The sequence below is a fragment of the Nuphar pumila genome, chromosome 3, assembly GCF_984573655.1.
Source record: "Nuphar pumila chromosome 3, dmNupPumi1.hap1.1, whole genome shotgun sequence".
Lineage (NCBI taxonomy): Eukaryota > Viridiplantae > Streptophyta > Magnoliopsida > Nymphaeales > Nymphaeaceae > Nuphar > Nuphar pumila.
In genome coordinates this window covers 19529954-19554058 of record NC_143251.1, presented here as the reverse complement: position 1 = coordinate 19554058, position 24105 = coordinate 19529954, and the positions used below count along the sequence as shown (strand labels likewise).

Sequence of the window (24105 nt, the reverse complement as noted above, 5' to 3'; positions counted from 1 at the left end):
TTGTGCTTACTCAATATGAACACAAGATTAAACTTCTAAGGTCTGATAATGGAGGAGAATATATTAATGAAGTTCTTGACGAATTCCTGAAGCAACAAGGGATAATGCCTCAAACCACGTGCATGGGAACTCCACAGCAAAATGGAGTCGCCGAAAGGAAAAATCGGCATTTACTCAATGTTGCTAGGTCACTCATGTTTCACATGAATATTCCTCAACCATATTGGACAGATGTCATTGCCACTGCATGTTATATCATAAATTGGGTTCCAAGTTCTAGCTTGGGAAATGAAAATCCCATGGAAAAGTTGAGAAACAAAAGAATTTCCATCAATCATCTAAAAGTCTTTGGCTGCAAATGTTTCATTCATATCAAAAGAAATTTTTTGAAACAAACTTGAGAAAAGAGTTGTCAAATGTGTTTTTGTTCGATACTCCTCGTCAAAGAAGGGTTTCAAATGTTTTGACCCTATTTCAAAAAAAAATTGTACGTATCAAAAGATATGAGGTTTTTTTAAAATGAACCTTACTTTCAGTATCCCAACGAGGGGGAGAATCCAAGTTTCCTACCAGAACCCATTTTACCAGTTCCTGAAAACCTTGATGAACTGTGTAGTCTAAATAATTTGTCGGATGTTATTCTTGAATCTGATCTATCTGATTCAAATTCCCGTCTTACAGACTCTAATGCTACTTCCAACCCAAGTCAGTCCATAACCAACCCGGTTCAAGAAAATTGCAATATCAGGAAGTCATCTTGTTCCACTAGACCACCTGTTAGACTGAGAGACTATTATTTCTACTGCATCTCTGAAACCCAAATAGTTCATTCTATAGAACATCAATTGAACTTGTCAAAATTATTTGTGTCATATCGTTCCTATCTGGCCAAAACCTATACTAACCGTGAACCAATAAGCTTCAAAGAAGCTTATGAAGACTCACAATGGAAATCATACATGGACGATGAATTTAAAGCATTGCTCAAAAATAATACATGGACCTTAGTTGAGCTTCCTCAAGAGAAGAAAATAGTGGGATGTCGTTGGGTATACAAAATAAAATACAATAGTGACGGATCTGTGGAAAGGTACAAGCCAGATTGGTCGCAAAAGGGTATACTTAGAAAGAAGGTATTGATTTCACTGAAACTTTTGCACCTGTTGCAAAAATAAATTTCATCTGTATTCTTTTGTTTGTTGCTCCTAATAAACAATGGGGTGTCTTCCAATTTGACGTAAAGAATGCCTTTCTTCATGGTGAGTTAGAAGAAGAAGTGTACATGGATCTTCCACCCGGATACAATTGTAGCCTTGGTAAAGTGTGCAAACTCCAAAAATCCATTTATGGCCTCAAACAATCTCCTTGAGCCTCATTTGCAAAACTCAGTGAAACTCTTATCAGTATCGGTTTCAGATACAGTACTTCTGACTACACCATGTTTATGCATTGTTCATCCCAAGGCATGGTCATTTTACTTGTATATGTTGATGATATAATTCTGACAAGTGACAATAAGACTATGATGCAGAAAACCAAAGAAATCTTGTATGCTAAATTTGAAATCAAAGATCTTGAAAAGTTAAAGTATTTCCTTAGTATTGAAGTCACACATTCGAGCAAAGGTCTTTTTTTGTGCCAGCGAAAGTACACTCTAGATCTTCTTAAAGATGCTAGAGTAATTGGAGCTAAGGCTATTGAAACTCCTTTTGAAACCAATTGCAAACTAAAGAAAAATGAATGAGATATTGTTGCCAACTTCGAAAGTTTTCAGATACTTATGGGAAAGTTAATATATCTTACCATTACTCATCCATATATTACTTATGTTGTGAGTGTTATAAGTCAATTCATGCATGAACCACAGTCTGTTCATGTTGAAGTTGCACATAGAATCATTAGATATCTTAAAGGAAGCCCAGGCAAGGAGATTCTCATGAAGAGAAATAAAAACTTGGACATAGTAGGATTCACAAATGTCGACTGAGCAGGAGACCCTAACGATAGAAGGTCAATGACAGGTTTTTGTTCCTTTGTTGGAGGTAACCTTGTATCTTGGAAGAGCAAAAAACAGAGAGTCTGGGGTTGCGAGATCCAGTGCTGAAGCAAAATATTGTGCCATGGCTGCATGTACGTGCGAGCTCATTTGGATTAAGGCTCTTTTGCTAGATATGGGTATATCCCTGGACCAACCTATGGAACTCCAATGTGACAACATGGATGCTATGTACATTGGAACCAATCTGGTTTTCCATGAGAGAACCAAACATATTGAAGTTGATTGTCACTTCGTGAGAAAAAAGATTCAAGCTAAAGAGATATATACATCATATGTTGGAAGCAAAGATCAATTAGCTGACATTTTCACTAAGTCTCTAGATCGAGAATCTCATCACAGGCTGAGTTGCAAGTTGGGTTTGATGGATATCTGTGCACCAGCTTGAGGGAGAGAATGTCATCGCATGGATAAACATCCTTCCTTTTTAGCAAGTGTAGATTTTTTTCTTCCTTACCTTTTTATGTTATCATTACCTTTTCTGTTATCAATTAAGATAGGATTGGTTCTATCTTCAGCCAACTGTTTCTTGTTTAAGTTGGCTGAAATCCCTATATATATTAGTCTCTTGTAACCATCGAGGGGTGGAAAAAATATATTAGTTGAGGTTCTGTGGATGTAGGCATAGTTGTTGAACCACGTAAATCGGTGTGTCTTTCTTGTTGTAAATCTTGATGTTGCACTACTTACAAATCATAACGTGGAAACAAAGGGGTTGTGTATAAATTGTGACACTATACCACTTACAAATCGTAACGTAGAAACAAGGGGCTGCGTATAAATCGTGACATACATCAATAGCAATGAATGTATTAAACATTATAACATAATTATGCTGCAATAATATAAAATATATTTTGACGTATGTGGATCTTAGCTATTGTTTGGGATCAAGAAAAGTCTGCATGGTGTTTTATAGCATTCTGAATCCAGAACATGCATTAATGATGAATATGTGATGCAAGGTCTGCAGCAACATGGAAAAAGTGATTTAAATCAAAGTTCCTTGCCACTGCCGAAAGACAAAAATCATCTAATAGAGAGGGATCATCACAAACCCTTGATTACTTGACCACTGCCAAGCTCAAACTCAAACGGTTCACCTCTTTCATAGCTAGAATCAAAGAGCCATCAGTAACTGCACCCTGCAACACAAAAAACAATTTTTTTTTATATTGAGTTAATACTGAAAGAAAAACCACCTAATCAAGCAAAGGAACTTCAAATAGTGTTAATTGAGTAGCATATATATATGTGGAATAGCATCGGGCTACAGGCATCTGTCAGTCCATATGAAAAGTATTACAATCTTCTTAAAATCTCTATGCCAGACAATCTTGTGGGTGGACCTTCCATTTCAGTTATGCCTGCTCGAAACACATTTCTTTGTTATCGAAACGGATGGTCGTTAGGTAAAAATCGTCAGTGACAATCAAACCAGCACGACTTTCTTCCATGCGTCAATCTAAAAGATTTTGTATCCTCTATGCAGTACGGACATGACAACCTCCCATGTGTGCTCCAACCAGATAACATATCATATGCACGGAAGTCACTGATTGTCTATAGAACAACAACCTTCATATTGAAAATTTGTTTTTGTGGGCATCGTACGTGAGAACATTGTCATCCCATAGTACTTTCAGTTCATCAATCAATGACCTTAAATATACATCAAGATTTTGGCCCGGAGAAGTCAGACCAAGGATCAATAGAGTCAAGAAAAGATTTTGACACTTCATACACAAGCTTGGAGGAAGGTTGTATGAGGTTACAAATACTGGCCAACACGAGTATGAAGTTGATCTACCCCCAAATAGATTAAATTCATCTGTACATAAGTTGAGCCTAACATTTCTCACTTCCATTATGAAGGTCTGATGAGTACAATTAAAGTGCTTCCAAGCTTTCACGTCAACAGGATGTATGATCTTGTCTTCATCATGTCGAATTTTATTTATATGCCATCTCATGTGTTTAACTGTCCTCAAAGACATATACAATCGTTGCAATCTAGGGGTGAGAGGAAAGTAGCAGAGCGACTTGTATGACACTTCTTTTGACCTCATGCTACTATTGTCTCTTGTCTTTGGCTTAAACTGAGGATGCCCACATGACGGGCATGATCTGCTATTTTCCTGATCTTTGAAATACAATATGCAATGATTTGAACAAGCATCTATCTTTTGATACCCCATACCTAGAGCGTTAACCATAACCTTCGCACGATAAAAATTTTATAGTAATTTCTCATCTTTGGATAACATACTCTTCACAATAGAGCACAAACGGTCAAAACATGATTAACTCAAATTAAACTCAGACTTCAAATTCAGTAGTTGAAGAACTGCAGACAAGATAGTATGACTCTCGCATCCATTACAAAGTGGCTCATCAACATCTCTAAGTAAATTATAAAATCTATAAGCTGCATCGTTTGGTGTTTCTTCCTCTACCCCAGTTGTTACATCATTTGGCCCATAGCAGAACCCAGTTCTGGTCCTGCGACATCAAATATCAAATCCATATATGAATTATCGTGCATCATATCCACTCAAGCATCAAAATTGTTACTAAATTCTTTATCATGAAACGTTCAATTCTGATAATCACTCACAAGACCCTTCCTATATAGGTGATGTCTAACGCCATGAGGTTTTATAAATCGATTGTTCTTACAAATCTTGTAGGGACACCTAATCCAACCTATGGGATCCACTATACTAACACTTGCCGTTGCAAATTCAATAAAATTGTCAACACCATTCATATATTCAAGTGATACCTCATTGTTAACTATTTTACGATACATCCATTCACGGTTTGCAGTCATTTTATCAAATGATGTTATGTATATTATCCTAACCAGTTAAAAGTGAATCATCAGAATGCTATGATGAAGAAAATATCAAATTTATCATGCATTCGTGGTAGATATAATGATTTGATATATCACACACACACACATTCATATATTCAAGCGATAACACGATACATTCAATGCATGCATCATAGTTCTTGTGATTGTATGACATTTATATATATATATATATATATATATATATAATGTCATACAATCACAAGAACTATGATGCATGCATTGATAACTTAATATTTTCATATACAAAACCATTCATTTGAAGCATGTTTGAAGCATTGATAACTTATCATTCATTTTTTATGTGCAAACTCATTCATAACACGATACATTCATTTGAAGCATATTTTCATGATACAATTTTACATGAAAGTCATAATCAAATTGAAAGTAACTTCATGCAAGCATGAATACAATCACATCAAACATTGCAATACATTCAAATCATTCATGTCAAAATAATATCAAACATGTACCTGTAACAAACACACTCCAATATCCTGCTAACTACTACCATGACTAGCATGGAATCTGAACTACGAAAATAAGAACACTTCTATTTTCATACATTAAAATCATGCTCAGCATGATCTCCGAACTCCATCAAAGCAGCCCTAGATATCCACAACTAAGTGAGTGTATAAATAAAAAAGTGTTGCATCCAAGAAATTATATAACTTGTGATTCACATGCATCACTTACTCACCACGGGTATTTACCCGATTTGCATTGATTTTGTCACTTACTTACCACGGGTGGCAGGACACAAGCAGGATCCGTTGAGAAATCTGCAAGAGACATTGTGTTAAAATGAAGTTTATTATCCGATGACAATGAGGGTGACGCCCCCTATCGGAAATGAGCCCCAAAACTACATGCGACAAGGGCCTTACTTCAGCCAACATGCCAAAAACAATGATCAAAGATGGCAGATCTTGACCCCTACCGACCTACTTAGGCAAACAGAGAGGTGACATGGCTTGGCTGCGTCCTGCCGACAAACCGGGAAAACCCGAGGATGTGTCAGGGCTCGACCCCTGCCCACCAAAAGAGAAAAAAGAGAGGAAGACGACCACAGGGCTCCGCCCCTACCATTGCTCACAGACACAAGGAGGTAGCAGGGGCTCGACCTCTGCCAACCTACCGAGAAAAAGGGAGGTGGCAGGGGCTCAGCCTCTGCCAACCTGTCTGAACAAGAGGCAGGCAGGGCCCCCAGTCACCCTGCCGACCGAGGCACGAGCAGCCCCTCCCTTGGGAGCCCTCTACCTGACAGAAGAGGCAACGCAGGCGGCAACCCTGCTGCCTGCTGGAAAGGAGAGGGTGCGGTAGAGGCTTGGCCCCTGTCAGCCCACTCGAGCCAGTCGATGGGAGGGTCTTGCCCCTGCCAACCCTCTATAAGATGAACACGGGCGACAGGGGCTGCCAAAAAAGAAAAAGGAAGGGGATGAAGAGGCTGTCGAACAACGCGGAAGGGGGGTCGTTGGGGAGTCTGCCAGTCTTAGGGAGGAAGAAGACCCAAGAGATGGAGGGTGTACTTGGAAGGGGGCTCACCGAATGTGGCTCGTTGGAAAACATAGAGGGGGAGCAACGAGAGAGAGAGAGAACAAGAGAGGAAAGAGAGAGGAGGACGCCGGGAGGTCGATGGGCGACGGGCGACGGGCGGGCAACGGGATGTCACCGGGCGGCGGGCGAGTGACTGATGAAACAGAAAGGGAAAAGGGGCTTGCCTTAGGGATTTACGGGAAATTTACTGATGGATTAGTGACGGTAATATTCTGTCGCAAATGTGCGACGAAATAGCGACAGAAAATTTTTGTTGTTGAGCCATCGCGATTTTGCGACAGAATTATTCTGTTGTGAATCCATCGCTAATTCGCGATGGATTCCAGATGAAATTTTTTCTGTCGCTAATTCCGCTAATAATTTGAATGTTAGCAACTGATAGTTTTCTCTAGCTAATCTGTCGTAATTTTGCGACAAAAAAAATCCGTTGTTAATTAGAGTTTTTTTGTAGTGTGTTATAATTCAAGATTAATGTGTTGGTGCCTTGCATGAAAGACTACAAGATTTAGTTTGGGTAAATTAAGTTGATCTTGGGCGATTTTTACAATAAAATTTGGAATAAGAAACACACATGCATAAACACATTTAACATGATTAGCTTATTGTGACCTACGTCCATGAATAAACACACTCACTCTCTTAATTGACACATAGAGAAGTGTGACTTCTTTTATTTATAAACCGTTTCATGTATGAGTTATATTTAAATAAAAAAACTCTATTATTTTCATTCTCTTTAGAGTCCTTGCACATATGAAAGTTATAATTGAGGTAAGTCATCTATCTTGTAGGAGTCTTACTTAGCTCAAGCTTCTTCTTCTCACAAGCCTATCAACAGGTAGCTTTTTGGAAGGACTTGTGTAGAGGCAGACATGAAGACATTCCATCTTGAGGACTCTTGGGCATCCCCTTGAGATCTATATCAGATCTTGGATCTAGATCTGGGTTTGATCTTGGATCCATTATACTTAACACCACAATACAGGCGATCCAGACATATTCTATGGAAACACGTCCTTAGCCCCTGCATGTTGAGAAACAGCACTATATGGATGAAAATTGACTATCCCTGTATATGTATGACATGCATTTTTATGAGATTGAGTTTGATCAATCGGATCACATAACCAATTCCATGAACACACATCTATAATCGTAGCACTTTGTCAATCGAATAAGGGGCATGTTCTTAATTAGAGGATTAATTGTGATTGACTCTTTTCTCAACAAATTAATGAAAATATATTCCCATGAACATTTTGTCAGGCAGGTACCATGAAGTTTGATTTCTGGTGCAAGACTAAAATTCCATTAATAATGTACTGATGCATTGTATGAAAGACCACAAGATTAAGTTTAGCTAACATAGATAAATCTTGGATGATCTTTATAATGAATTCGAGCATTGTTCATTAAGGTTTTGTTTGGAAACTAACAGTTAAAGGTATGAAATATGGGTACAAGTATGCAAGACCCTCAAAAGTTTCGGGTACATATTTATTGAAACGTGTATTTAAAAATCTTGGTAGGAGTTTCTAATAGACAATGATACAAGATTTTGGTACGCGGTTTCCTTGACGATGCTATGAGTTTTTGGAAATTACATTTCATCATTTATGTTGTAAGAATAATACCATCATATATAAATATATTGTGACAAAAGAAATGCTAAGAAAAATGAAAGCACCAAAAATCAAATATCACCTAATTTCACTATGTATGGCTATAGCAATGGGATAATGCCTCAAGCAATAAGTAAATGCAAAATATTGAAAGCAATATGTTTTAAGACAAAAAAAAACATATAACAATCTCAAGCTAATGATGTAAGGATTGCCTCTTGTAATAATTTATGAAAAGTATATGCAAGTATGAGAATGATCTCTTGCATGTCTTCTCGATCTCCATCATGAAATTCGTATAAAAAGAACAAAAATCATATTTAGATTATAGAAGAAATAATCTTTCGTGGTAGCCTCAATGGAAGTGAGAAAAGTTGTTGGTGGTTTTAATGAAAGTAAGCTCGATCCACACATATAAGAAAGTCCTAAGAGTAGGGGGAGGAGGTCTTATTATCCCATTTCTTACCTTGTTTGAGAGGGATACAATTATTGACACCACCATTGATGAAATCATGTTTGGTACTGGTTTTATTTATAAAAGAAACTGGTTTCTTATATTCTTAGGGACAAGTTTCATATGCATTTAGAAACGAGTTTCTTGGTGTTTCTAAAACTCATTTCAATGTTTTTTAAACTAGTTTTGTACCAGTACCAAGAACTGGTATGCCTAAAAGGGAATAAGTAGGGCAAAACATGTTTTTTATGCAACTATGAGTGAGATTGTCAATAGAGTGGATTTGACAGCTACTACTTTTTCAATCCACAAACTCTCAGACTTCCAGTTTCCTAATAAAACCTAAAAAATGTCACGTAATGAACATACCAATGATCATCACCTATTCTACGAAAATACATGCCCTTAGCCCCTACATTCTGACAGGCATGCGGGACACGCATCTTTATGAGATTAGTTTTGGTCAATTTAATAACACAGCTCGTTCCACAAATGCACAAGCCTATCAACATTGCACTTCATCGGCTGAGTGAGGAACATGCTCTTCAAGAATTAATTATGATTGGCTGTCACTCATCAAATTATATGATAACGCATATCCACGAGCTCACATTCTCACAGTCAAGTATGCGATTCATGAATGATCTTAGCAAGATTACATTAGTAATGTACTTGTGTTTTACATGAAAGACCACAAGATTAATTAGTTTGCCTACCTGGATTGATCATAGCTCGATCTTTATAGTAAATTTTGATAATGTTCATTAAAAGAAGATTGCGTGATCAGCCTATCATCGTAGAGGAAATCATGACCAATTCAATCAAAACACATGTTCCCCCCTCGGATTCTGATGGACTTGCCAGACACATGTCCTTATGAGTTAGGCTTTGATCAATTTGATGACAACCAATTCCATGAATGCACATGCTTGTAAACATTGCAATGAAGTGAGGGACACGCTCTTAGAGGGTTGATTATGATTTGCTCTATCACTCGGAAAAATATATGGAAAACATTGTCCATATGCCTATTGTCAATCAAGTATGACAGAAATATGGGCTGCAGCAGTAGGGAGCCGAGGTGCAAGGCCGTAGATAAGATAGAAGAAGGGGCCAGGGTCCCGGTGGAGCAGAGGAGACGGTTAGGATAACAAACTTGAAGTGCGGAGCCCGAGCATCCTGCGAGCGAGTGGTTAGTGGCCAATAGCACCTTAGTTGATGGCATTCCCCCTCTGCGGCTGGCACTCAAGGAACCATGGGGCACTCCATACAGAGCAAGCATGGCTGCCGGATGGGACGCCCAAGCAAGGATCTAACTTCTGATTAAGAGGTCAAACTAAGGACCCATGGAAGTCGGGGCTACCCCCTACCTGTAGGATCTTGGTAATTGGATCCAGTGTGGCCATAGGGGCTAACAACTGGAACCAAACAGCCACACGTATGGTGGGCTCATAACTCACAAGAAACCCACAACGTATGCTTTTAAAAAGCATTAAATATATATTTAATTAAGGATGTAAATGGCTGTACCAAGGGAAGTTAAATTGATTTATGGGAGATCCCCCTTGATGCAGGCAGTTTACGAGCCTCTCTGCACACACCCCGATCCAAAATTCCAATAGTGGTATAAAGCAGGGTTGTGGGTGTGCACAGAGACTCAACGCCGATCGCCGCTTGAAAACGCCAATAATGTGGAGGTCAGTTTTTTATCTGTTTGTATCACAGTCGCCGGAAACCGCAACCAAAAACCACGCAAAGCCGTAACCCGATTTCAGGGTTCCAAAAAAAATTAGGTAAAGAAAAGAACAAAACAGTTTTCTTTTTTCACAAATATACAGATACAAATATAAGAAAATAGTGGGCCACATTATGGATAAACAACAAAAAGAAAGTAACCTCATTGATATTCTTCACAAAGTGAAATCATTATGTGTGGATGATTTTTGCTTCAATTTCAACCATACAGCAAATAAATATTACCATATTTTGTTCCATGTTATTGCAGAAAACACAACTAAGCAATCCAATGTCACTTGAAGGTCAAGATTGAACCACTAGATACATGTAATAACTATTTTTTCTGAAGGAAACTTTAGAAGCTTGAATCTGTGTTTCATGACATACCCATTGAAATAGCTATGGGCTGGCTGCTTTTTATGGCCAATGAAAACTGAAACATTAATCTCACATTTTCTTTTTGAATTGGAAAAAAAAAAAGTTCACATGTTCTGGTAATTGATTTTTTCCTTTTATCACATGAAATCTCTGATGTTTGAAACCGCCTTTCATTAAGACCTGGCAAGTTGGCAAATCGTTGAGTTGGTCAATCAAAGACACCTGAAACTAACTTATTGAATATCTGATATCAGGCTGAAGTGGCAAATGATGCGATGTGGTATACCCAAATATCTGTAATACCTTTACAATAAAAACATTACAAGATGAAACTTCCTCCAGTTAAGTGACTTCTCTTTACTCAAATGTTTCTCTTTCTTTTCCTTCTTGTGCTTTCGCCCCTTGTGTTAGGTTAAGACATCTCTTTCGATTGATAGGTTAATATAATTATGTTTACCATTAACCATGAGAACCACCGTTGCAGAACAATCAAACACTGGTGTGCATCGATACGATGCAACCATACATGCACATACACCCCTCTCCCCAACACACAAACACACACATGAATTTTAAAGAGAAATCAAATACTGATAAACAAAAGCAAATTAATTAAAAAAAATTGCTTCAAAATCCCAGAAATTATCCAAAAATCCTAGAATCCCACTAAAATACACTCATACAAGGCAATGCTTCACAGGTTTTCCCAATGCGTAACAGAAATTGTAAAGAATGATTTAGCAGAGGAAATGAGGTGGACAGAGAAAATGATCGACCTACAGTGTGGAGGAGAAGCCTATGGCTTTTCTTCATTCTTAAATTGGTTAGTGTCAAATCCAGACTGAATGAAGAATCACATGTTACCCCCAGGGTAGTTATTACCATCAATCTTTTTGCAGCAATAGAGCAAGCCGGAAATTTGACAAGAAAACATTTTTCAAATTGGTTGTCACTTGCATAAGCTTGTTAGGATCGACTTTTCCCAGTTTTTCAATATAAACAGGCCTTCACTGCTTATCAACACCATGATGACCATGAGGAGCACCAATTTCAAATATAAGATGAGATACTTATAGAAGCTATTCCAACAAGCATCACTTTACGGAATAAACTGACCAAAATAATTCAAGATTGCATATGCACAAGACGAGAAAAATTACCTATGATAGTGTCAACACCAAACTCCTTCATCCATTGAAGCATTTCAGCCCACATATTCTTTGCTTTATCAATATCAGGAAGGCACATTGGACCAGAGGAAGAGCATAGCCAATGCCAACATAAGAGTGGCAGACCAAATTATGCAAGTGATAGAGTAGAACCTTTGCAGGGGAGCTTGAGAGCATATATTACCACAGCAAAAAAAAAACAATCATATGATTCGTATGTCCTTTCCATTCTTCCCTGTTACAACATTTATTTTCACCTTTAAAACACCATCTTCAAAAAATTAAATACCCTCCATACAACCATATATGTAATAAACAACCAGCTATGGAATTTGGTGCAACCATCTTAATGATAACTAACTAATCAAAGCCACATTGCCATCAGAAATGACATATCAGAATTGCTTTTCTGAGGGATTATCAAGAACATGTTTCATTAATTCCATAGAAAGAAATGGAGGGGACTGAGAAAGGGAGGAGCGCCATTTTTTATTTTTTTATTTTTTTTTGTGTGTGTGTGGGGGGGGGTGGGGGACTAGAGGAGGGAATGGGCGCGCCAAAAAAAGGGACTGTTTCACTGGCGATGCATTTGGTTTTGCTGTGTTTTCTGGTGCAAAATGGTCCGGGACCAGAAAACGTGGTTTTACAATGGCACTGCGGGGATCTTGCAGCCACTGAAAGTATTTTTTTGGCACAAGCCCTCGTTGCGCCAGAAAACCGTGTTTTACAGTAGCACTAGTGTCAATCTGCGCCAGTAAACCTTGTTTTACACCAGCGCTACGGCCCGGGTGTGCAGTAAAACGCAGATTTCCTGTAGTGTAACTACTTGTGTTGAACATGTAAAACATCGTTTAACTGATCTGCTCTCATCTATTATTAGGTAAAAATCTTTGCAACAAACTTCAGCAGTTATCTTTATATTCAAGTTTAATCAAGGATAGATGACCACTTCAAATAATAAACTGCTCATAATCAATTCCTAAAACTTAATTTATTAGTATTAAAGATTTATAAATGACCCCTTAATCGTCACTTTTCAAAACAAAACAAGTCTGCCCTAAAAGAAAGAAAAACAGGTGATTCCTTTTTAGGGCTTTAACAGGTCATCCTTTTGCATAGAGTGGGGACAAAGTCATCCCAAATACCGTCACAGGCAAGTCACACACAACACAAGAAACTGTTGAAAATTGAAATGGAGCTACTGCATCCGAAAGAGAAAAAAAATACAAAATAAACCTCTCAAGACTCAACTTTACAGCCACATATAATGCTGATTCCACAAATTTACTACAATGAAAATGAAAGATATTTGCTTACAACACTGTTGCACAATCACCCAAGAAATTCATCCCCCATGTTTGTTTCAGCTTTAACTACCAAACGCAACGATTGCATCACGCTCCAACAACAATTTAATTATTTGACATCCCAGTTTGAAAACCCACCAACCAAAGTTATTAGGGTCACACACACACACACACACACACACACACACACAGAGAGAGAGAGAGAGAGAGCAAATTCATGGTGACAATATGAACTGATTTTAAAACGAAAGCATTGTAATTATTCTTCTTTCCTACGGTAAACGCCGGAGAATAGAAACACAGAAAGCCCCTTTGACAGAGCGGAGTCAAATATTAACTCTAAAACACGAAATCAACAGAGGGAAAGAGAGAGAGGACGAAAAAAGAACGCAATGCGAGACGAGATCGAAACCCCCCACAAACACAATCGATCGCCCTCATGATCGCTCACAGCCACACGAACCAAGAATCACCGTTTCCCGATACCCCAAACCTCTCTCAGAAGCACGCGTCCAAAAGGCAGCAGCAGCAGAGAGCGGCAAGGCTGCAAAATCACAATAAGCCAAAAAAAAAACAAAGAAAACAGATGAATAAGAACAAATAAAGAACATAAGCACAGTATCGGCGTCAATTCGTTCAGATCGCCGGATACGAAAGAAGGAGAGAAAAAAAAAGAAGAGAAAACTCACCATCCTTCCATGAAAGATGGACCGGACTTCTGGGGAGGGGGCTGTTGGGCGTACTGGGGAGGGTATGCTTGAGGAGGGTAGCCTTGGGGAGCGTACCCTGCCTGAGGAGGATACCCTGCCTGAGGAGGATACCCTCCCTGGGGAGGGTACTGCGGAGCGTAGCCCGGTGCGGGGTATCCCGGTGGTGGGAATGCATCTTTGGGGTAACCTTCTGGTGGGTACCCTGAAAAATACAAATCAGACAATACGAGGGCAAACCCCAGTTCTTTTTTCATCAGATCTGCGAATTACAAACAAGAAAACCCTAAAACGGCATTGTGACAGGAAAAGGGGAAAGGGGGGTTACCTTGGGGAGGAGGGACGCCGACCGGGGGTTGGTGTTGATGCTGATCGTAGTAACTCATCTTCTTCTTCTTCTTTCTTGCAAGGATTCACAGATCCACAGGAAGGAAAATAAGAGAAAGAGAGAGAGGGAGAGAGAGTTGGGGTTAGGTTCGGCTTTTTGTGGGAGTGTAAAAGACGCGACTCGGGTCTATTATGGAAAAGGGTTTGGGGTCCCCAAAACCGAAAACGGGAAGACAGGTTGATGTGATGTGATGAACCGTAAGAACATCCCCACTCCACATTTCTATTTTTTTTTTCTTGACCCTATTTTCCAGGGAAAGTTTCAAAATGACAGCTAATTTTTTAGTATAAATAAAAACGCTTTTACATAGATATAGGTGACACCAGCTTTTACTATACCAAAATTAACCACGGTGTCGAAAATACGTTAAATCTGACCTACTGATTTTTTTTTTATGGTTTTTACCCTTTTTTCATGTAAATATAGAAAAAAAAGCATCTTACATAAAAAAAAATAAATGTCATATAAGTTATTGCAAGAAAATTCTTACATCGAGATACTATCCCATGTGGTAAGCAGGGTTCTGTGCCAAGCAGAAAGCCCAGGATCGAATCCCTCTGACACATGGGGGCTTAAGAGATGTCTGGTAAGCCTAGGCCTAACTCCAGCTTGCCTATCAACAAAAAAAAGAAAATTCATAAGACCACAAGGCAAGTGGGTTTCATACAAGACACTTTGATTTTTCAAACGACAAAAGAGGCAGAAGTGACAAGAAAAAAAATATAATTTGCTTAAATGTGTCATATTTTCTAGTTCATCGTCAGTTTCGGTATTGCACTACAACTTAGTGGCATATAGGTCATTGTTGAATTTTTTTAAAAAAGAGGTTAAGGGTTGTCCCCTAAAAAAAAAATGTCATCATGAAAAACAAACTTTTTTGGAATCAGCATCGAGTAATTTTTAACTTATCTTGGACTAATACAAAGATATCACCATTTTACACTCCAATAATGATAATATATTTTTGGTCTTATGTGTGGGCCTAGGTTCGCAAGGCTTGTGAATTAGGTACTGTTTCATTTGCTATCTTCTTCCTTTAATTTTCGATTTTATTGTTTTTATTCATCTTTAAAATGTGCCAATATTTCGATCATTATTGTTGTTGACATGCTTCCACAACTTTGAACAAGTTATAAAAAAGAGACTTAAAAGTGGAGGTAAAGAGAGAAAGAGTGGTTAATAATTTTTTTAAATCTCAAACATTTAATTTTGTGCACAAAAATATTATACAAATTTGATTTTATGCACAAAAATATTATAAAAATTAGTGTTGTGCACAAAAATATTATAAAAATTTGATTTTTTAGCACAAAAATATTATACAAATTTGATTTTATGCACAAAAATAGTATAAAAGTTTAATATTGTGCATAAAAAATATTATAATTTTTTATTTTTAGCATAAGAATATTGTAAAAAATTAATTTTCTGAGCAAAAATATTATAAAACTTTATTTTTTTGCAAAAATATTATAAATTATTTATTTTATGGATACAACTTTTATAAAATTTTGATTTTGTGCAAACAATATTATAAAATTTAATTTTGTGCATGAAAACATTATACAAATTTAATTTTGAGCACAAAAATATTATTAAACATTTAATTTTGTACACAAAATATTATAAAATTAATTATATAAACAAAAATATTATAAAATTTTAATTTTGTGACAAGTTAAAAATTACCCCAGCTCTTCTTTTGCCCACAAAAGCTGTACTCAAAAGCAACAAAGTTACCTAATTAACTGCTAATTGGGATAAAGCCTACAAAGGCTCCGCCTTCCTTGCTAGGGACTAATATGATTTGAAACCCAAGGGTAACCTTGCTGGGTCTACCAACCACAAGTTTAGTTGCAGGCTTTTCTCTTAGTACACACACACACACACACACATATATATATATATATATATATATATATATATATATATATATATATATATATATATATATATAACTGAAATATGTAAACCAGCCAAGTATGTATCAACATTTTCATAAGTTTTTTTTTTATTTTTCTAAAATTTTATCGTATGGATGCTATCTAAATGTTTGGTTTTACATAAAAAAAACTCTTACATCATCTGATTATATGTATAAAAAGAGTCTTTTAAGGCTTGAAAATCAATGGCTCAGAATTTTCATAAATATTCAAGCATAAAAAATCATATTTCTTGATCTGATTATGATGATTCAATAGTCAATTCCAAGCAAATACTCTACGTTGAATGCATATGCAGGCTTATATTTGAAAAAAACATATGAAAATCTTGATTAAGTTTACTTATTTTGCTGGTTTATATGCATATTTTAGTTTTTCATATATATATATATATGGGTTAATCTAACATTAAACTAATTAAGTTTAACAATACATAAACTCAACCATATTAAAGTAACTAAAATACCCTTAAAAGATGGTGTTTTAAAAAATGCACGATTTTTTTTTTACATTATAGGTCTTTTGAGCTTAAAGAGGATTGAAAACTCCAACACCTTTTCCAAAAAAAGTAATCTTATGAATCTATCAAAATTATCTTTTTGACATAAAAAAGTAATCATGTATTTTCAAAAATATTTAATTGTATTTTAGTCATTTTAATAAGATTGAATTCATATAACTTTAAACACAACTAGTTTAATATTAGATTAACCCTATATATATATATATATATATACGAAAATAAAAACCTACGAAATACAAAACCTACTAAATAAAACATGATAGTGAATTTTCAGTGTTTTTTTCAAAATTTTAACCCCATAGATGTATTCAACATGATTGACTTACTAGAAATCGGTACTTTAATAATTCATTTTGGATTAAGAAAATGGTATTTGGAGGCTCAAAAATTTATGAAAGTTGTAGGCTGTTGATTTTTTAAACCTTGTAAAAACCTAAGAGAAATCAAATGTTCTAAGAAGTGGTTCCTATAAAAACAAGCATATAGATTATATCTGTAGATCAAAATTTCGAAAAAATACCAAAATTTATGAAGATCTAGGTTTTGTATTTTGTATGTTTCTATATATATATATATATATATATATATAAAGACAGAGAGAAAAAGAGAGATGCTAACATGCTAAATGAAACATGTTAAATCGGTTTTTAAGCTTGTTCAGTGACTTTTTGTGATCTCATTCAATTTATTAAGAAATAACACCGGAATCTGTGTGTTTAAAAAAATATGATATTGCAATCTCAAATATTTGAAAAAAATTCAAACGTTTGATTTTTTGGAACCTTATAAAAACCCATATATGTGTGGGAATTGAATGCACCAAGAGCTTCTTTTTTTTTTGGATAATCAAGCTGGGCTTAGGCAGACCCCCAAAATATTGTTACAAATCACAAATCATTTTCCGAAGGAAACCAGTCAGGTGGTTTATCCGTCCAAACTTGATCGGCGACTCCCAACATGGCTTATCTTCTAGGTATAACGTTACATTTATTCAAGGTCCAAATACATACATTGACAGACCTCTCAAATACACCACAAGGTGAACCCCTATAAAATCTACCTTTATCACACTTATATGATCAAAATTAAAAAATAAAACAAGATAAAACTCCATTTAATATATTTGTATTATATATATAGAGTAATGGGTTCGTGCTAAATGAAACTTGTTAAATAGGTTTTTTTGCTCGTCTGGTATTTTTTTCACAGTTCTAACCCCATAAATGTATTGGGCATGGTTGATTTATGAGAAAAAAATGATATTTGGAGCCTCAAAATTTTACAAAGATTTTTGGCCCATTGATTTTTCGAATGTTATGAAAACCCACTTATATGTCAGAATCGAACACTTCAAGAGCTGATACCTATAAAATCAAGTACATAGGTCACATCTATACGGTCAGAATTTAAAAATAAAACAAAAATACCTTTAAAAACTCATTTAATATGTTTCATTTAACACATACCAAAATATATATATATATATACATATATATATACATATATATATATATATATATATATATATATATATATTTATATATATAGAGAGAGAGAGACTAGGTCTCGTCGGTCACCCATGTCTCAACCCACTTTGGAAGGGCATGGTTAAACATGAAGTCGGGCTGGTAAACAGCAAAGTGGCTATTTTGACTCCGCAAACAAGCCGAGTCTTAGCTGGCTCATTTAAGTAAAAAAAAAACTTTTTTATCCAAGGTCCCATAGTGAGAAGAGAACCTGGGTCCACATTGTGGTTACGACTTACAACTAGGGGTGGGCATCGGGTTGGCTGGGCCCAGCCTGGTCCCATTTAGAGCTCGGCCTGCCAGGCTTTAAGTGTCGCCTGACCTATTCACTAACAGGCTGGGCTTTGAACCGGTAATTAATGGCTTAAGTTTGAAGAGCAGTTCATAACCCGGCTCATTGGACCAATAGGCCAATGTGAACCGGGTCGGACTAGGCCAGGCCCAGCCCAAACCCAACTAATTAGTGCAACTAATTAGGTAAATAATAAATAAGTAACAAGTTTTCGTGTACCTAACTAATTATCTTTATAGTTTTCATAAAATTAATGCAACTAATTAGGTAAATAATAACAATTATCCGGTTACTATGCAATTATATTATTTTTTTTACTATTAAAAAATAATAAATAACTCAGGCCCATTGGGTCGGCCCAATAGCCTGCGATCAATGGCCCCGAGCCTAAAATCTTGACCCAAACCCGACTCATCGCAGACAAATTCCGTTTGGCCCATCAAGCCGCCCAGCCGATTGCCCACCCCTAGTTACAACTTCCTTAAGCAAACATTTAAAAATGTTGTTTAGCTTAAACAACTTCCCTAAGCGGTCTCTTGAAAGGTTAAGCATCTATCTTAAATATTTTGAAATATGAGGCGATTAGAAATAAAATTGCCATATGTTAAGCGGCTATAAGTAAATGATCCTATAATAACAAAAATTTACGGGAAGGGATCGTTCTAGTATTCATTGATATTTAAAAAATAGAACCAATATTCTAAAATAGTTTTTAACACCCACGACCTGAAAAAAATTGGCGAATAAATACCATGAAGTCGGATTCATGGTTGATATGCACATGAAATGTCCATTTTAATATTTTAAAAAGGTGAATTTAGCTGATGTCCTCTTAATAAATTTATTTTAAGTAAAATCATCACAACCAGATTTAATCAAACTCGATTCTTGGCAATTTCTTTGAAAAGATGAGTCTATATAAAATAAACATATTTTGGTAACGCATAATGTTTTAAAATTATCATGATTATATATATATATATATATATATATATATATATATATATATATATTTATTTATATTTATATTTATATTTATATTTATTTATTTATTTTTTGAAAAAAATCACTATAAAATCACAAGAACCAAACATCTGTGACTATGAAAAGGACGGGCAACCAGAAAACTAAATGAAACCAATAAAATGAAACAACCCAAGAAAAGCAACAACAACAAATAGGACACAAGAACCAAACAGCAATGTCTATTTTGGTTGTCTAGGGGTCGGGTCAAGATCCAACGGGTAGTCAGGCACCCGACCCGGGATGAGTTTGGTTTGGGCTGTTATAGAAGCCTCAAGACCAATGTATGTCAGTCTCAACACAGCCATAGATGCCAGGTTGTAGGCAGGAGTAGAGTAACATGTCAATGGAGCCTGGCTGGCCCTGACACGATCACAGTCAGGTATCAATGGACCAAAACTTACCCAAACCGCTACCTGCCTGAGAAGTCCGGGTCCCAGCCAGAACCAGACAAGAGCTGGGTTGGACTTTAGGCAGGCAGGGTTTCAGCGGGGTCTGTTGGGACTTAGTGGGCCTCGGGCAGGGGTGTTAGTGGCCCGGGTTTGATCCAGACTCAATCCAGACCAAACCCTATAGGTTCATGGTTGGTGATGAATAAAAAGGTCCGATTAGAATCCGGGTCGGTCTCAAAGGATCTGATTAATGTATGAAGCTAGGTATGGTTTATGAAATTTCAAACCAGACTCGAGCTTGACCCGAGTTCCTACTAAGATTTATAATTTTTCAATGTATAAAAGATAAAAAGTATTAATTTACCATGTATCATCCTAGTCTTGTTCATGTAATCCTTATAGGATTCGGGTATGGTTTCTCTTATGGTAGGTTCAATTCAACCCGAGTTTGGACCTGGTACCATCATCTCAAATCAGGTCTGGGTTTGATTTCACCTAAGTTCGATCTGACCCCTTGACAACCCTAGCCTCAGGTAGGGCTGGGCCGACGTCAACCACCTATAGTTGTACACCGCCTTCATTCCATGAACCCTTGTTGATTCTAAACTTCGTTCACGAAGAAAATGCTCTTTGAAAGACTTTTATCCTGTGTCAATCTACCTGTCTCAGATCAAGCCTTCAGAATGGGGCATGTTTAGTGCATATCCTTATTGAGTGAAAAATGCATAGAGTGTATGAACATATGGTGTATGTTGGCTTGATCGATGACGTGCGGTGGTAGCATGACATGCGATATGCAATACTATCGTCATTGGTATGATGGTATATAGCGACACAGATGTGAAGCATTATTTGGTTAAGTAGTACCAACGGATCAAAAGATATTGCCTTTGGAGATTTGGTTAAGGACCTCTTGACTTGGACGATTTTTTCATGTATGGCATTTGGATGTATGGGGGTGCATGTGGGTTTGGGTTAATTTCTTTAGGGATCACCTTAGGTGGTTTCAATCGAGTATGGTGACTCGGGGCTAGGCTAGTGAATACTTAGAAGTCGGTGTGCAATTTGGTTAGTGTTGCTTGATATGATGTAATAACTATCAACTGGCTAAAAGATTGGACAGTCTTGGGATTAATCTTCTTCCGTCCGTTACAGACCTGCAAGGCCTTCTTGAGTGACTCTATCAGGAGGTCACGCGATAAACTTAGAGGTGTGGCCTTGTCTAGATTTGTTGGTTGTTCGGTTGGGCATGAGCATCACCCCTTCCTTGAAACTTGGACGATCACCCATTTGGTTATTCATCGAGCATGATGGCGATAAGCTAAGGAATGATGCACAGAGCAAGTGGCATAGACCAAGTAAAATGTGCTTTTGGAGATGCGCTTAATAAGCTTCTGCTAATTAAGCAGTTGTGCACCCAGTGATGCGTAGGGCCAATGAAATGATTTGGCACACAAAAAAGTGTTGGTGCATAACCTTTGGCTGTTAGGCTGGCTAGACTAGGTAGTCGAGTGCGTCCTGAGTTTACAAAAAATTCTATGCTCGTAACAAATTGGCATTAGAGTAGAAATATTCATGGAGACCTTGTTATTTATTGAGTGTGACACTGAAGAGGGGAGTGATTGTTTGTTCAAGTTAAAAACCAACAAGAGATGATTTATCTCGTATACGTGAATTTATGTAGTTGAAATGTGGTTGACCAAATGCAGAAGCAAGTTGTTGGTAGAGTGGTATAGGTCATCTTATCGATGATAAGCAGAAGTGTATAGTTGTTGTTTAGTTAGCTAAGAGAACATGGATAAACCAAAAATTCCTACCAGTTGTATGTTAGGCTCATAGGTAGAGTGTGGTGTTCGCCTTGTGCATGCAAAGAATGCATGTTGAATTCGGTGGGATGAATTTGCACCTTTGAGTATAAGAGACTCAATTAAACTTTTATGTTATCTCCTGAGATTATAAGTTAGTGGAGTGCCCATCTTGAGCATAATGCTCGTTGATTTAGTCTCTTGAGTTTGATAGTTCCTCCATGAATTGTGTGTGTGGAAAAAGTAGTCGTTTGTGGCTCATCGGTTTGGTTCCTGTAGGAATGTGTTTGTTGGCTCTGGATAAGAGTTGCAGCATGTTGGCTTTAGATGTGAGTTGCAGCTTTAGGTCGTAAGTTGCTCCTTATGTGGACGAGTCACCCGGAAGACGCTTTGAAGGATCACTTTGGAGTGGTAAACAAATAGATGTTTCCCCACTTGAGGACTAGTTTGAACTATTGAAAAACTGCAAGTTGATGCTTTAAGAGAGTTGATATTTATGCGCCATGCATTGGTGGTCGCTCTTCTCTGCGAAGACCATGAAGGGCTTGTAATTGCTCTTACTGGGGTGAAAAAGTGCCTCAGCCATGAGCATGAAGATGACAAATTTGCCGTGAGGGCGAGGCTGACCCGCTTGTGTAAGATACTACACTGGGGTCTCACGAGCAAAAAATGTTCAATGTTGATAGAGTGAAAGATCATTGTATAAGTGATTTGAGGCACATTCACTACAAGAAAAATGACCATTAGCGACGGAAGTTTGCGATGGATTAATGAGAGAAACAAATCCGTCGCTAAAATTTGTAATATTTACAAAAATAGCGATGAAAAACTTTTGCCGCTAATTAGCGACGTCAGGTTTTTGTCACAATACCCATGGCATTTAGCGATGGATTTGGCGATGGAGGTTTTTTCGTCGCTACGTAGCGACGACGTTAGCAACGGAAATTTGCGACGAAGTTGCGACAGAAGTAGGTCATAGCCAACACTACAAAAAAATGCTAATTAGCAACATAATTAGCGAGGGGATTTTTTCGTCGCTACTTTTCGATTTAAATCGTCCCACCTAAGGGGCAAAATTTTTCCTCTCTCCCCCGTTCGAAATTTAAACTGATGTGAGATTTAAACCGTTCCCAAACGAGCATTCTTGTGAGCAATTTCCTTGCCTCCATCCTGATCTTCCCCTTCGGCCCCATCGAAGCCTAGGTGTCGAGGAGGTCAAGCGACCACTGACAATTTCGCAAGAGGAAGCTATCGGTGTTCAATCCGATCCAGTTCTTCTGATCGTAGATCATCTCGTTCCACCCGTGCATCACCAAATTGGAGTCCTTGTAGCGATTCTAGGGGAGCTCGAAGACCATGTCAATAAACATGGCGTCGTTGTCCATCCACCAGAGGAATTCGACCTCCAGGTGCGAGAGGAGGAGCTTTCGAATCAATGGGAGCTTCACCCAGAAGCCGACCATCTCGGTGTCGAGGAAGGCCATATTGTAGAAGATCTCGATGTCGTGGAGGCGGCAGTAATCGATTTTGTTCTTGATCGATTTCAGAAGGTAATGGTCGCCCATTGGGTTTTCGCATGCCTTCGACGATGAGCCGATGACGAGGAGGACATGGGGCTTGCCGGGGGAGACAAATTTGGCGAAATGCGGGTGGCGGGCGATCCATTTCGACCTCTATGAGTCCCAATTAGAGATCTTGGGGCCGAAGGAGTATGACTTGCTGGGATTCGGTGGTGGGTCATCTTCCTCCTCCGTCACCGCCGACGAATCGGTCCAAGTCCGGCCTATTGTTGCCGGAATACCGCCCAGCAGGGAGCAATTTTTTTTTTTAATTTTTTTTAAAATTTAGCGACGGATTAGTGATGGATATTATCCGTCGCTAATTTAAAATAGCAAAGGACTTGCGATGGATATTATCCCTCGCTAATTTAAAATAGTGACAAACTCGTGACAGATCATTTTCGTCACTAATCCATCGCAAATTAGCGACGAAAGTAGCGACAAATAAGTTTTGTCGTTACTTAGCGACAAAAAAATTGTGATGGAAGCTATCTGTCACTAAACTGTTTAGCGACGGATTTAGCTCGTCGCTAATCCACAAGTTTCTTGTAGTGATTGATGAATGAGACTTTGCGTGCTAAATGTTACGATGATGGCAGATGAAAACCAGAACAAGTTAAGTAGGGTGAAGAAAAGAAGACCAAAGATAAGTGCAAATGAAAATTGTCATATTAGTAAAGATTGTGTTCTTACTTGCATTGACATTGTCGATGACGATAATGGTTTGGGTGAGGGAGAATATCCCAGACCAAGCCTTTAGAATGGGGCATGTGCAGTGGGGAG

At 37.5% G+C, this 24105-nt stretch overlaps 1 protein-coding gene across 1 annotated transcript; it reads right to left on the bottom strand.

Annotated features, from left to right (window-relative positions):
• Positions 1-13401: 13401 nt before the first annotated feature.
• LOC149842194 (protein CYSTEINE-RICH TRANSMEMBRANE MODULE 13-like) lies at positions 13402-14356 on the bottom strand. The gene is made up of 3 exons (XM_089998978.1): positions 14200-14356; positions 13854-14076; positions 13402-13708 (listed from the first exon to the last, which is right to left on the bottom strand). The coding sequence occupies exons 1-3, from the start codon at positions 14255-14257 to the stop codon at positions 13663-13665; spliced, it is 327 nt and encodes a 108-aa protein (XP_089855104.1). The 5' UTR covers positions 14258-14356; the 3' UTR covers positions 13402-13662.
• Positions 14357-24105: the final 9749 nt, after the last annotated feature.